Genomic DNA, 15,856 nt, shown 5'->3' with positions numbered 1-15,856 from the left:
TTGTTATTGCGCAATGTATGCTCTGCGCTTGTCAGCTCAATATGGCCAGACCTGATTAGGGGCCCTTTAAGCTAAAAAAGCTATGGTACACCAGAACTACTTGTTTCTTGGATCGCTGAATGGTTAAACAATCGCGAACAGCTCGTGGATGTAGGTGGGCATCACTCGGCCTGTCTTCCAGTCTCATATGGGGTACCACAGGGAAGTGTATTGGGACCTTTGTTGTTCCTCCGGTATGTGAATGACATTGTTGATGTTGTAAAACCGGATGTTCAATAAAACTATTTGCGAATGATTGCGTCTTGTTTAAAGAAATTACGCGCACTAGTGACCAATATGATATGAATGATAGCCTCAGTAAAATTTTCTATTGGTGCACTCAATGGGGATGACCTTGAATGTTGAAAAAAGTGTTTTTCTTCGCATTTCACACAAGAAAACATCTTTCTATTATAGTTATATGCAAGGCTTTTCTGCACTTAAAGAAGTTTCCAACTACAAATAATTGGGTGTCAGCCTTTGCAGTAACCTGTCCTGGAACCTTCATGTGCAATACATATCTTTCTCTGCATTCCGTAAACTGCGCTTTCTCAAATACAAGCTTAAAGGGGCCCTGAACCACCCCTCGGGCTTGGTGAAATAACATAGTCCGCGGGTAGCATACGCTGTTGTGAACTTCTCAGCCAAGTTCTGCTGTCGTGCGCGGTCCGTGGAGCTCGCAAGCGGAGCGCGAAGTCACCTTTCTCTCAAACGCTCTCGTTTCAACAACCTCATGATCCTCGCTCTATTCTGTGTGCTCTGTTTCGTCATAAAGCACACTCCAATACGCGGCTGCTATTGGTCGCTGCGCTCGGCTACACCGCGGCCGCCGCGAGATGCCGCCACGAGTCCAGTGGCTAAGCGCACTGCGGCTCTCTGAGGACAGCCGCGTTTGGCTTACGTTTAGCGCGGCATAGACACCAAATCGGAAAACTGAACTGCGCTCCACATAGTGACGTCTCCGCCGTAGCCTTCGCACTGCAAGGCATTGCAGGAGGAAGGGGAGCACAGCTGAGGCCGTGTTCGACTGCCGATAACTCCGCTTCTGCTGAACGCATTGAAGTACTTTTTGCGGCAAAGTGGCTGACACGTGACATTATCTTCACTTGAAATGTCTTTCTCCACTTCGATAAAAATTGGTTCGGTGCCCCTTTTAACACGCCCCATCCTCTGTTAAACTACTCGCTTATTACTACTTAATTCGACCGAAGCTCGAGTATGCCTGTATTATCTGGGATCCCTACGCTCAACGTAACATGAAACTTGAAGGAATCCAAAGACAAGCTATCCGGTTCGTTTACAAAAAAATTTCGACATTCGACTCTCCAACTGAACTAATGAGGTCTAATAGTGTTACTACACTTGAATCGCGTTGAACAAGATTACGGCTCGACTGTCTTTCTCAGTTAAAAACAAACTGGTACTCGACCCGGCAATTTGTGCGAGTTCTCTAATAACGAGACCTAATCGTCAACATCACCAGAATGCTCTAACCCCCTATTTTGCCCGAACCAACCTATTTAAATACTCTTTCTTTCTACGCACCATTAATTACTAGAATGATTTGCTTTAATAAAAGTTATATCAGCATTGCAACGCTTATTTTCTGTATCAGCATTTTTACTGTATTGTTGCAGCATTTTGTTGTATTAACATTGTTTTACTTCTTGTGACCTAATCTTGTATTTGATTTATTTATTTTATTTATTTCACATACTGTCAATCCCTCTTGGGATTATAACAGGAAGGGCAAGTACATATGGTAGTATTTACGAACAGTGAATATAAATACATTATATAATCATAAGTGTGTTATTGCAAAGGTTTTGGCTTCGCTAAACAAAAGAATTAAGTAGTTCATCACAAATTCAATATTTGGGTACAGTTTACTATAACAAAGAAGAATCTGATAAAACAAGAAACCAAACAAGAAAAAAGGAAAAAAATACACCTGAAAACACATGTGATATAACATACCTAATGAACATGACAAACAGGATGCAGTCATGCGTATGATGCATCATACAAAAAGAACACTCATAGATTAATGTGTTAGGCTATGATGATCGGTAATAAACCTGAGTATGTAATTCAGAGCTGTAAGGCAATGAGATGTTCTTCCACTGAATTAGCAAATGTATCTAATGAGGGGCTGTTACTAATAGATTCACTCAGTTTATTCCACTCTCTTATCGCTAATGGAAAGAATGAATTCTTAAAGCAATCGGTATGAAAAGAATGCTCATTGAGTGTTTGTGTGTTTTTATGACGCGTTGGCCGTGTTTCATTTCTGGAGATGTATCTACCCTGCATAGATTTCGTGTCCGCAGTATGCATTAAATAAATAAATAAATAAATAAATAAATAAATAGGGTGTTTCAGCTAACTCTAGCTAGAGTTTGAAAATATGCCGATGCACTCTAAGACGACGCGACCAAATGCGTGTTGCTCATTTTTGTATGCGGTGTCTCACGCTATTTTTTAATTTTGCTTAATTCGATAATTAGTCCAAACTAATTAACAAAGTTCTGGAGCAACCAAACTAGGAAAAAAATTGCAATTAGAAAGTTGCAGAGCGGTTTGCAAAACGTCCTAATAAACAGTTTCTGTCTTTGTATAATAAGTATTAGTTTTTTTTTTTTTTTCAGTTTACTGCGGATGCTCGCGAAATACAAAAAGAAAATGAACACCACGTGACATGCCGGTTGCGCGCCGTGATTGCACTGCTCCCAAGCGCTCCGCGCACAAACGAACATAACAACTATAGCCGGGTGCGCTGCCGCTGAGTCTGTTTATCGCTATTGTGAACCGCCGCGAGGGAAGTACATTGCTGGCGTAAATCGCACAGTCAATGCCTTCGTCACTGGAAAATAACCATGGAGCGCTTGGCAGTAAACAGCTCTTTCTGACAGTTCCGTGCGTGACTGTCCCCCTAGTCATCGCACAGTCACCGCATTAACGTGCTCTGCATTTCCTCGTTTTTTTTTTTTTTTTTTTAACATCATTTCTTTAGTTTTAGCTGCGTCCTACAATACAGTGACTGGCTCACCGAGTTCGTGAATTAGGAAGAATAAAGGCACGCGCTGCTCTTACGACCTAATAACGCAAGCCACGCAAGCCCCGTCATTAAGACCACTTCGCTGCGGATGGGTCGGTGCAAGCCTCTCCGCAGAGGCCGCCCCACGTGCAGGTTAGGAAGGCACGGCGCTCGGTTTCCACACGACAACCTCTCGACGATGCCTCTTATGACGTGCACGCGCACCTGCGCGTTGGCTTTCCCGGGTCAACTATACTTGATATTGAACACGAGCTCTTTCCCAGCGCTATGTTTTTCCGTGCGTGTGCGCGTTATGTCAGAGTTCAATGTACGTACGGTCAATCAGCATAAAGCACGAGTTTTTAGAACACAAAGGAACGAGAGAGAAGACGGTTGTATCTTTGTTGTACGTGTAAGTATAATATATAAATTGGCATCACCAGAGTTGGGCAACTTCTTCTTCGTTAGTTGTGGGACATGGGAAGCTTGGCCATGAAATAGAATGGCTACTACAAAGTCTTAGCTAATAAAAATATGCAGATCCCACGCATTGTGGGAATCGATATAAGCGAAGCTTTGTCTGCTGCTTGCGTTCATTAAGGTCATTTGGCGGTGACATATTGACGGCATACGGCAGTCGTGGCGTGATGTGAAATGTCACCTTGCCTGCTCCGCTTGTTTCTGTTGTTCTTGCTCCGTTCGACGCTTTATGCGAGCCTTCGTCTTCTCGGCACTAAGTGCACACTTCTGTGCCATTCTGGGTTGTAGCGTTGTAGCTCACAAAACTGCCTCCTCTCTCTATTCCCTCGCTAACATTCTCCCCACCGCCTCCTTTACTGTCGTTTCTGTTGCGGGTGAGCACGGAGACAAGCGCGGCAGCTCCTGCACTGCAGTTGTGGGGGGGTCACGCCTAGTTACGGCGTCCAGAGGGCATTATGCACGCACGCCGCCGCGTAAATGTTGACACGAGCTTCTTGGATCGTCTTTCCTTTGTGCCACACTCAGTGGCGTAGCAACAGGGGGGGCCGGGGGGCCGTGGGCCCCGGGTGCAAGGGGCCAGTGGGGGGGGGGGGGGGGGGGGTGTCATATACGTCTGAAGACACCCCTCTTTCCGCCGGCTACAGCCGGGGGGGGGGGGGGGGTGACAGAAGACCTATGGGCCCCGGGTGCCAGACGACCTAGCAACGCCACTGGCCACACTCCTGTCAGGTACTAACGCGATAGCGTTAAGAGCCCCGCGTCGCAGAAAAATTTGGGGGCGCTTAAGCTTCGCCTTTAAGAGTGGAACGCGATAGCATTCAAAGATCCCTGACTGCTTCTCACGCTTCCCGGCAACTGGAGCGTATGTAACCGTAATGTTTACTGGGAAACGCTGGCCGCGAACGCTATGCAAGAAGGCGAGTTTTGTGGCAGAAACACGGCCTCTTGCGTGGGCAGCAATAGATGGATGGATGGATGTTATGAGCGTCCCCTTTGGAACGGGGCGGTGGGTTGCGATGCAGTGGAGTCGAGCGCCAGCTGGAGGTACTGCAAGGAACCGGGTGCGCAGCTCCGTGGCCCCCAAGACACCCGTCGCGCCGGCGCGCGCGAAATGTCGGACGCCGCGGCCGGTTGGTGTTTATGAAGACGTTTCTTCGAGTTTTCGCGCAACATAATTATGTTTTCTCGTATAGGGAATTACAATCCAAGAGCTATCATATCTGTAAGTTGCGTGCAAGTCGTAGTTGACGATATTTCTTCGAATTTTAGCTTGAGAAATTCAATTCTTTCAGCAAATTCAGCAAATTAATTCAGCAAATGCTGGGTCGGGATGAAAAAATCATGGTCACGAAGATGCTTAATAACACCAGAGACCGCTTTGTCTGTGGCACAACAGGCGTCGCACCATCGAACGATGCGTGTCTACCCAAGCTTAATCCAGTCATGTCTAGCCACCGACCTAGGCACAGCCGTCATATCTGGCTTAACGATGATTGTATACCTAAGCATAATAATTACAGCTAAATTAAAGGTTAACCAAGCGGAACCGAGAGACTTAAGCAGGCTAAACCAAGCTTCTGCTTTGCATATCCATGGTTAAGTGAATTAAGCCGCAGCCAATTTCTTGTTACATGACCACGTCTCAACCACGTCCCGACGCGGCCGGAGTTAGTGGCATGCGTCTCAACTACGTCCACACGCGGCCAGCGTTAGCGGCGTGCAAGACCACAGCAGCGGCAGCAGGGGAAAGTCGAAGGGGCAAAGAAAGCTTCGCTCTAGCAGAACTGATAGTTGGGCGAGTTGGTACGAATTCATAGTAAAATATTTTTGCGGGCACAATTGACAAGGACACAGTGCAGGGGGACACACGAGCGCTTACTCACAACTATTTTATTTTCGGAAAGATACTGAACATAAATACCCCAGCTATCGGCGCTGAGCATGTGCACCAAGAGTGGTCAGTAAAACAGAAACAGATTAAAAACAGATTAAAAAGGTTCAACCAGTATTTAAAAAAGCGAATTCATTTTCAGTGATTACAACCGATGGTTGGCTTATGCAGCACACTTTTTGATATGAAATGCTTCTGTGATTTCACGTGTTAGTTTATTTTTATCTGAAAACAAAATGTCAGTGTTAAAAAATACCGGATCACAATGACATAGATTGCAGTGGTTCGACAAGTGCGGATGAAAATAACGAGTGTGTTCAAGCGCGCACTATTTTGGCTGCTTTTCTTCGCATTACGAGGAGCTGCAACGGTCTCCATGCAAGCGCGAACCAAATGTCGCAGGTGCATTCGAATGCAAGCAAAATGACGAAATACCTTAATTAGGAGACCATTGAGAGCTTCAATTGAAATATATGGCGATTAAGAGAAAATGCTCGATTTCGATGCTGACCCTCCAGTCAGTTCGCGCTGTTCACCTTCTTGATGTAAGAAAAGCTCACCCTTCAGGACAGACGTCATCCTCGGTTATGCAGGGCAGTCGCTGCCATTCCGAGTCAAACAGTTCCTCTGGGAAAGGCACAAACAAGAACACGGGACGTCAGTAACACACGAAATAAAGAAAACAAAACATCAGTCATTCGCGGTTTGTCTTGAAGCTGTGTGTTACAGCAGCATTTTTAGCGCAACTCAATCTTGACATTGCAGAGCGCACGCTCACCAAACTCTCAGTTTAGTGAGCAGTGAGAAACGACTCTGCACTCCGCAAGAACAAGCTCAAGTGAGGCAATACCGTGGGAAAGCAAAGGCGCAAGCTATGTGCTGACTATAGCACGTTTGAGCAATTTGATGTAATTCCGCATTTGGTCTCTCCAATTTTTCTAGTTGTCCAGCAGTCACAGCGCCGTCTCTGGAAGTTTTTGCATTACATACTTCCGTCTCTCCTTGATATTGGCGGCTACGGTTCACTGATGTCCTTAAATCAGCCGTCTCCAAACCTGACTGTGAAACTTAGTGATCCTGAAATTGATGGAGTTTATCATGCCAGGGGAAAACAGCGGCTATGAGAGACGCCATTGTTTTATTGTGACTTTAAAACCAGTGGCAGCGAAAGAAAAAAAAAAGAATGGAAGAAGAGAAGAATCTCGAGAACAACTTTACACCAGCGTGATCAAAGGTTAGTTCAATGTAAGGGCACAGTATTGTTGACTTGTACCTATTACGAAGGCGCCAAGTTCGGCTAACATTTCTGAATTCAAGTAGCCAAAGCTATATAGAAGCGTTCTAGTTCCCGTTCTACGCCTTTTCGAAGTCTTTCGTACAAAGACTGCGTGCGCATGCGGCTGGTAAACAGTTTCGAGAATGTTAGCCTAACGTTGCTAATGCGGCAATCTTTAGTGCCCGTGATTTCGTTATTGTTTCGTTTCTTTAGAATTGTTTACTCTATAAACGCTAGCTTCTCGTTCACTTGATGGTTGCGAAAATATAGCCCGATGAGGCACATGCTCCTGGAAGCTTTCGCTGTAGTTCCTTTTCTCCAATTCGCGGAACAAAACTTACGTTGGAGGTGGGCATAGTGTGGATTTGGTGAAACGACTACCAAAGGTGCCGTTTGCCGATGAAGCCGAGTGAAAAACATAACTTGCAAGATAATGTCCGAATTTTCTCCGCTATAAGGAACTTTATACGAAGAAGCCCGCTTTCGGGATGGTCATTGGCTTGCACGACCCTCGCGCCCGCGACTTTTCTGTGCTTGCGTGCACGTGTGTACGCACGTGTGTGAGAGAGCGAAAGGACAGCGATATCTAGGCTGGTAAGACTGATTGCGAGACTGGTGCACAGCCGGCTGCAGCATAAGGATGCCGTACACGTGCATGCACCGTATATCGGCGAAGCGCGATGCTTATGCTGAACTCCACAGCGATCGTCTCAGCGTCCGCAAGTGTATGGTGGTCTTACTACAAGTGGGCTATAATGCGGCAGTTGTGGAAGAAAGAGACAAAAATCAGATGCGAAAGCGCGCGCGGACGCTACCTGCAACATTAGAACAATTAATGATAGATCGGTGCTGTGGAAATCCTCAAGTTAGAGGTGGAAGCATGAAATGGGAAGGTGATCCGCTCTCGGAAATTCCCAGCTTTCAGCCTCCTGTCCATCAATGTCGGCACAGTGACTGCCCCTCTCGGGCGTAATTCCCACGGGTTCAATTGTCGGACCGACTTGAATTTTCTTCAATCATCCACAATGATTTATTTCTATTTAATGCGTATTGGTTTCTTTGTAGCCCCATGATATACAATCATGTCGGATGTCAGGTTTCTCTTTCACATTGTTTGTCCCACCGCAGCTGCAAGTTACAACAATGAATACCGGAAGTTTGCCTTCTGTCGAAGCGTACCGGACAGATTTCCCTGCTGGTCCTTCGTCCTCTTGCCCGTGTGCAAACCGTGGAAGTAGCCACCCAAGAAGGAGGATACCAGCAACACCACCGCCTGCGTGTGGTGAAGCGTGGGGCTGGAGAACCGATCTAATGGCTTTCTTCTGGGAGAAGATTGAGCATTGATAGGAGACAGAGTCGTGCGACTTACCAGCAGGCAGACCGCTAGGATGCGCTTCCAGCTCTGAACGCGTGCATACAGGAAAGAAAAGAGAGAAAAGGGTCACACAAGCTGATAACATATTTACTTTATACCATGCCTTCTTTTTTCGATTTGCCCTTCGAATCAGGTTTCTACTAATTTATTTCTTATCTTTCCGTTTATTCAAAAATGTGGGTCCTTGTTCGCAAACTTCCCCGTAATTGTAATCTATAGAGAATGTTTCGCGCGCAGCACGCTCTGCCCCATTATTTCAAAAGCATCGAATCTTGACTATCACAAACGTTCTGTGTAAAAAATTTGCGTTAGCTATATACACTCAACTGAAACAGAATTCATCAATGCTCTAAGAAAAATACGTCCATAAAGAACACCCGCACAACCTCCAGCATACCACTTATAATAAAGAAAAGTTTCGCACTAACTACGGTTCGCAAAAACTATCATACCAGATTCCTGACTTCTTGGATACACACGAAACAGCTATGGCCGCTGTTACAGAAAGTGTCTCAGCGCAAGCATTTAAAGAGAACATAAGCAGATACCTTTTTGGCACACAGTTTTGAAATGCTTTTCATTTTTTCTCTCGGGGTGCTACGTGAGCACGACATGGTGGTTCAGTTGTGAGTTTCGTTTTTCATTGTTCCTGTTTCATTGTTCTGGCCGATTTTCCTGTACTTCATGACACAAATATCATTCGTTCATAGTTGTGCATTTCTCGCCATACAGATTAGTCTGGTTCAAAGCTTTCGTTTTGATGCATTGTTACCAGTGTTTTCCACTGATTTATCTTAAAAGTTTTGTCAACAGGCAATGTAGCAATTATTACAGTTATGTTGGGTGATGTGTTTGGGGAGTGGGGGGAATGGGGCTGACACACTGTCAGGCATTAATTGCCTTTGTGTCTGCCTCCTAGGCAACTGTTTTGATGCCTAAATAAAATACTTTGGCTTTGAATTGGCCATGAGCGCAGCGTTCGTCCCGTTATCCCACGTTGCACCATCACGAATGGTGGATGGCCGAACGCTGGCCAACGAGGAAGTGCTTTTACGAGATGAAAGTTTTGCGAATACCAGTCCTGATCTTGAACACCTGTGCATGCAGGTAGCGAACAAGTTGAAGCCATGCAATAACTTTTTTAGGGTATCAGCAATTGTACTCCGAAATGGTATATGATTGTTCTTGTTACCACCGTCTCAAGCATTATCACTGTCGTCTACGCCACCACCGCCATCATTATTACCTCGGCAGTCATCGTCATGTCACGAGAGCTCGTGGCACACGCTTAGTGAATGGGTGAGTAGATCCCGCACAGGGCAAAAATAATTGTAGGGTGGAGGATCTGCGCATTTCTTGGCCCACAACCACACCCTTTGTATACGGGTGGCGCAAAGTAAAATGAGTGTAACGTGTATTTCTCACTTGTCCTAACAGTTTTATCACCCTCTTCCACAAATCGTCGGTAGTCCTCTTACTCACCTTTTATTTTTGCATACTAATCTCCCCCTTGCCTGCCTTTTGATACCAAGGCTTCCTGAATCGCTATACTCGACTAGTATATTAAAGAGTTATAAGGGCGTTAAATTACATTGAAATATATGCAATCACTTAAAGGGACACTAAAGGTTACAAGAAAGTCAAGTTAAAGTGATAAAGCAATGCTCTAGAACGTCTAAGGCGTCAATATAATCGCGAACAGAGCTTTAGTAACCGAGAAATTGAGGTAAATGCACGACACGATTTGAGACCCCCCAGCGACATTCCGGTACTAGCCCGATGACGAAAGCACTCCTCATCATAATTTATGTCACTAGTACTCAACTACTCGTATTAAAAAGATCCCTTCATTAGATTATAAGACGGAAGAAAATGCTACTTGTCTACTTCTATTCGATTCTAAGAAAAAAATAACATATTGACGTTACCCTTGAGTAGTATGGGTGAACGAAAGGTTTCGTTTTCGCTCGACTCTGCGCGCTCGACTTTGCGCCGCGCGCGCTTTGGAGTTTCAATTGTTTCTTTATCGCGTCGTGCTGCGGTGGTCCTGCTGGCTCGCGAAACTTGCATTTGGAACAAGCAGCGAGAATGCCACGTCCATGTGTTGTCGTGGGATGCGCGAACGGTCCGTGGAACTTGCCCAAGGGCAGTTGCAGCGGCGAATCCAACGTTACTTATCATGCACTGTGTGCCAAAGAGTGAACCTCTCCGTTCGAAGTGGTTAAGTGCCGTACCTCTGCCACAGCGCGCTGGCAAAGAGCCGAAAAATCACGTAATGTGCTCGCTGCACTTTCGTCCAGAGGATTACGAGTTCAACGCCGACTTACTGAAGTCGCGTGAAGTGCCTTTCAAAGCAGGCCGTCGTCGTAGTAGTACGCAACGACGCCGGCAGCGCGAGCCCTCAACAGCACGTCACGTTCATCAGTGCTTAAATCGCTGAACTCGAGCCCAGCATCGCGAGCTAATGTATCGTTGTCAGGGTCATCCATTGCAACGAGCGTCGAAGTTGGCGTCATAAAATAAAGAACTAGCTTATCGTCGTGCACTTTCCCTTCCGCTAGCCACCACAGTTCCGCTTTCGCGCTGCTGTCGGCTCTGTCTTGGCTCTGTTTCTGGCCGCGCGTTTGCGTTTTGTGCAGAAAAGCCGTAGCGCCGTCTGCGGGCTCGCCGTTTTACTCACCGACGGCGCAACGTCACTATGAGACCATGACGTCAATATTCCTCGATCGGAGGGCGGGTGATTTGAACTGCGCTTGAGGTACGCGGACGCTTCAGAACGCATTTTCTCTTAAAATAAGTCTCTTCTTCGCACGAAACAAGCGTTTCGAGGTTTCTGGGATGGTATTTCAACAATCCACGTTGACTTAATATTAACCTTTAGTGTCCCTTTAAAATGCTTGAATACAGCCACGGCAAGCATGCTCCACATTGTCTAACTTCGTCCTCAATTTCCAAACATGGAGTCATCGAAAAGCTTCTTTTGCTTCTTTTGGAGTTAAAAATTTGCTCTCTTTGTTCAAGAAACGCGTAGTTTAATCGTTATTACGGATATAATGAGGTTTTTTATACATAAAAAACGAACACAAAGATGATGAAGAAAGTGAGCTAACTGGCAACTGCCACCAGGAGGGGCACAACGTTGTCGACTCTAAAAGGCCAAAGGTATACGTAGTATAAGTACAGAGAGTGAAGAAAAGGGGGATGCGTAGCGATCTAAAGAAGGGAGAGATAATAAAAAGCCAAATAACGCATGCGCAGTCATGGCGTTCACGAGAGGAAACTATGACCGCGGCGCGATGCGTTACATGGAAAGGAAGCCGCCGTAAGAACGAGAAATACGAGCGTCGTGGAATGAAATGGCCCACTATATAAAGGCTATACCCACCGGGCACGCAGCCCAGTTCGGCACACTGCTTGAAACGTAGCGAAAAGGCAGTCGATCTCCTCACCCACATGGGCGGCCGCTGGTCCTCCTCCATGTCGAAGCGGAACTCCCCCGTCGCGAAGCCGGCCGAGTTCGGGCGGATGTATCCGCGCTCGTGGCTCGCGCCCGTCTCGCTCCTCCTCCGGCCGACTGCGCGAGAACCTGCGTGCGCGCACAGGTGTCCCAAGCACAAGCTCGGCGCATCTACATCAGATAACATTGCAGGATAAAGCCCACATTGAGGTGGTACACATCGGCCGCGCGCAGCTTGGCACGCAGCTGTTGTGCCGTTATGCCGCCGTTATAATAGGCACGAGGTCTCACCCCCGGCCGCCCGTGCGACTGCGCCCCCTTGACAGTGGAGCGCAAGCACGCTTGTTACTCGAATGCGTGTTCATCTGTTTATTTTATTTTATTTTGTTTTATTTTATTTCGTATTTTCTTGCGGCAGCATTTAGGGGTTCGCTTAATGGAACTTCACGAAATCATTGAATCAATCTACAATGTTAAGTTGACCTTCTGATGCATCGCCACATCTTGTTTGTGCCAGAAGATGACACAGTTGCAACTGAAAGAGTAGCACAATTCTCCCGCAGTTCAAATCGCCCGCGACGAAGGAGGAGGTCCTTTACGTATACGCAACTCGTGCCGCACAGGCAATGCAAGATTCAACGTCTCCTGACAAAGCGCTGCAAGCGGAGGAGGCACACCGAGCAGTGCAGGCACAAGAGGCGATAACTCAAGATCAAGGGGAAGAAGAGACAACACAAGACCAAGCAAATACAACATTACACACAATATGAATAAAAAAATGACTACCATTCCACTGGCAGCAAAATGGCAGCGAAATCTGACGACAGTCAAAGCTCTCAAACGAAAAGTAAAGTGCTTTCGCTGCTATTTCATCTTCAATGAGTGGAATGTTTGTGATTTGTTTCACGTGTCTGATGATCGGAGTTGATGTGTTTGAATGGATGATTTAGTAAAGACAGTGGTTGATGTTCGATTGAGACTTTTTAATTTGTCAGAGTAGTTACGATTGCTTTATGATCACTGTGATATACACTCAGTGGTTCGACTGCCACCCTAGAGACGTTCTTGGCTAGAATCAAATCAATGCATGTCCGGTGATGCGTGGTAAGTATCATGGTGTCCGCACCACTGAAGTCGTTCACTCGGTCCATCCGGTACTTCTGCCACCGTATTCTGTTGCGACTCTGGCGTCGTTGCTCGTTCGGAGGTGCCGGGGCTCGCGATTGTCGTTTTCGTTGAGCATCGCGGGAACGTTCTTCGTCGGTGGTCGTTTCGCGCCGGCGCAGTTTACATTCGTGTTGCTGTTCCCTCCGGCGCTCCTCGAGCGCATGTTGTTCCTCGGTTGTACGAACTATACGTGTCTGCCCCATCGATAACGCAGCTGTTCGACGACAGAAGAGAAGTGAATTCTATGCTAGAATGATGAGCGGCAACGGAGCCAGCTGTGGAAGGCAACTACGCGCGCGCCATTGCTGATGATGAAAGGGTTTTTTTTTTTTTTTCACAACGGAGCCAGCTGTGGAAGACGACGACGAACTCGCGAGCAGTGGCACTAGCGCGTTTGCGCGATTGGCGCCGAGAATTTTTAAGTCCTTTCCACAGGGGTATGTGCCATTGAGCTTGGGACCTTTCTGCACTATCACCATGATCGGCCCACATGATGATTTCTTCTGTTGCCGGAGGCCGAAAAAACTACGGAAGGTTAGTCATATGCAGCTTCCGCTGTAAAAACACTCAGATGGTTTTCATTTCACGCCATGCCTGCTCTCATTACTGGCGCGCAAAAAAAGGGGGCGTCGCAACTTGCACGCGAAACAAAACACACGTCAAAACACAAACAGAAACCTCACGCGCGAAAGAAAAGACAAGGTGAACCGCAAAACAAAGCATTCCTAAAGCATGCTCCCCACGTGAAGCACGCAAAAGCGAAAATGAGGTGAAAGAATTGGGAAACAAAAGATTTACAATATAGACTGCTTGCGAAGTTTGCATGGTGTAACACTCGGTGTAACTAACCCAGCTTCGCTTTTCGACCATCTTCACGGACTGGAAGAGGCAGTGATTATATATATATATATATATATATCATTACGGACATTAAGACCCTGCAGCGCAGTGGCTATGAAGTGCGATGCGAAGCTGTTTTAGTGAAAACTGTTCTTCATTATTATAAAGTGCATGGGAGAAGTAGCACAGCAGTAACGTAGTGATCGATGTACACTAACTTTGTGATTGTTCTGTCAGGCGTTCTGAACGCTGATAGGGAATCGCAAATACACAGCTTGGACTGCAGCGTCCGATAATCTATCTAGGACAAACTATGTGTTCTTACTCATGCCCTCGCTGCGACCTTGGGCAAACTATTTATCAATTCTGAGAACAGCAAAGTATGTCTACCACTTTAATTTTAGTTCACGTAGTACCAATGCAATTTGAACTGGTGTGTAGCATGCTAAGTGCGCGTGCGTGTGCGCGCAGCCTTATTGCACCCTTTCATTAATTTCAGGATGCCAAAGAGTGTTTTGTGCGAATGACACCATACTTCATTTCAAGCAAGTAAAACGCCATGCGGGTTTATTTCCCAACGGTTTGCTTCAACAGGTCATTGTGAGAGAACGTCGTGGTCACATTAGGCTGTGGAAGGACATATTTTTCCCCTTCTTTTATTAAGGTGAAAGCCTTATAACCGTGTCACACGGGCAACTCGGATCTCCTTCAAAGTTCCTTCCCTTAATGGACCGCAAGGGAGTTTCACAAGTTAGTATAGGTGTTCTGTGGTTTCACCTCAAAGGAGTTAGCTCCGTGTCATACGGCCTATAAGCGAGCTTTTGAAGGCTGCCGCTGGGGGCCCATTAGGCGCTGCTCACCTAGTACGCAGTCATGAAAGAAACACGTTATATATTGCTAAAAAGTTTTGGTTACTTGTCTTTTCTTACAAAATACAATTATTTATGCATTGCATTTTAAAAATGTCATCTATCTTAAAGAAGAAAAAAACGAGCATGTACTCAACATAGCATGTAGCATGTACCATTCCGAGAACGCCCGGTTCGAGAGTCGAATGTAACTGCTCAACTCAAATATCTTTGTCAGTGCTCAAATACTGTATTATATGCAATAAAAACAGTTATAATTGCTGGTAAAAGTGAAATTAATAAAAATGAGGGTGATTTCTTGACTCGAAATTCAAGCACACTGGGAACAAGAGTACTTACTCCCTTCAGTCTGCAAGGGAGACCTTCCATCTCCTTTCGCTGGGAACTTCCTTAAACTTCCTTTGCTAAAGGACTGCCGTGTGACACGGCGCGCATCTCCCTCGAGATAAAGACGTCCTTGGTTGAAGGGAGTTAAAAGGACTTTAGCCGCGTCCGTGTGACAGGGGTAGGGTTCGAAAAATCCGACGACCGTCCCTCGTTATGGCACCAAAATTCAAGCGCATGCGCCAGTAAGCAATCAACTTTTTTATCTATAAAATAGCTGGTTATCTCCATTCGCGTTGCCCTTCTAATTAATCAGCGTGGCCACAAAAGTATTGGGCTTCCGGGGACTATTTCATGACATCCTTAAATGTTATCTGTCGAACAGACCGCAAACAGTAGTATTAGGCAATTACTCTAGCTCTATTTTGCCTACAAAAGCTGGAATCCCTCTAGAGTCTATCATAGCCCCGCTACTGTTTAATATTTTCATGAATGACCTTGCGTCCGCTGTTTAAAAATGCACAATTTTTCAATACGCCGATGACACCGTTCTACTAGCTAAGCATTTATGCTACAAATTGGCGATCAATATGCTACAAAAAGATGTCTATAACGTAATTTATTGCTTTTCTAAAAACTTTCTTGTAATCAATAATTCAAAAACAAAGCTGATTTGTTTAAGAAATTCCTTGAAAATGAAGTCGATAGATGAACATATCTATTTGCACAATAAGATTTGTTCGCCATGTAGTTGTGCGCCAGTGGAGTATATGCATGGGTGTATTTTTTTTTTTTTTTTACTCAAACCTGTCGTGAGAAATGCATTTAGCGTGCTTATGTAGTAAACTCCGAAGTCTTGCCTGGATATTCTATCGCTGTAAAAGTATAGTTCCTTTCTCGGTCAAAAGAACAATTGTGCACGCTCTTGCGTACGGAATATTAAGGTATGGCATCACAACTTTCGCCTTCTGTTCTACTCGTTGGGAGAGCCGGGTGGACGCTCTTTCAAAAAAACATGCTCCAAAGTGTAGCGTATAACTCGTCCTCTGCTTTCATTTCGAAACATATTTACCGCCGTAGGTTTTCCTTCGTTCCGCTCGT

At 45.8% G+C, this 15,856-nt stretch overlaps 1 protein-coding gene and 1 long non-coding RNA gene across 3 annotated transcripts in view; one reads left to right on the top strand and one right to left on the bottom strand.

Annotated features, from left to right (window-relative positions):
• Positions 1 to 15,856, bottom strand: part of LOC126527011 (ectonucleotide pyrophosphatase/phosphodiesterase family member 3-like) — a 57,641-nt gene that overhangs the window by 37,013 nt on the left and 4,772 nt on the right. The window contains exons 2-5 of one of the 2 annotated variants that reach the window (XM_055068519.2): positions 11,548 to 11,684; positions 8,093 to 8,125; positions 7,903 to 7,996; positions 6,008 to 6,074 (exon numbers count right to left, since the gene is read on the bottom strand). In XM_055068519.2, coding sequence (XP_054924494.1) covers positions 6,008 to 6,074; positions 7,903 to 7,996; positions 8,093 to 8,125; positions 11,548 to 11,684 — 331 coding nt within the window. Of the gene's footprint in view, positions 1 to 6,007; positions 6,075 to 7,902; positions 7,997 to 8,092; positions 8,126 to 11,547; positions 12,353 to 15,856 lie in introns of those variants that run through there. The other variant, XM_055068518.2, reaches the window with a different exon arrangement.
• Positions 13,174 to 15,553, top strand: LOC129383757 (uncharacterized). Its single transcript, XR_008611625.1, has 2 exons — positions 13,174 to 13,256; positions 14,062 to 15,553. It is a non-coding gene; the product is annotated as an uncharacterized lncRNA (long non-coding RNA).

Source organism: Dermacentor andersoni, chromosome 9 (assembly GCF_023375885.2).
Source record: "Dermacentor andersoni chromosome 9, qqDerAnde1_hic_scaffold, whole genome shotgun sequence".
In the NCBI taxonomy this organism is placed as follows: domain Eukaryota; kingdom Metazoa; phylum Arthropoda; class Arachnida; order Ixodida; family Ixodidae; genus Dermacentor; species Dermacentor andersoni.
This window is presented reverse-complemented; position numbering and strand designations above follow the sequence as displayed.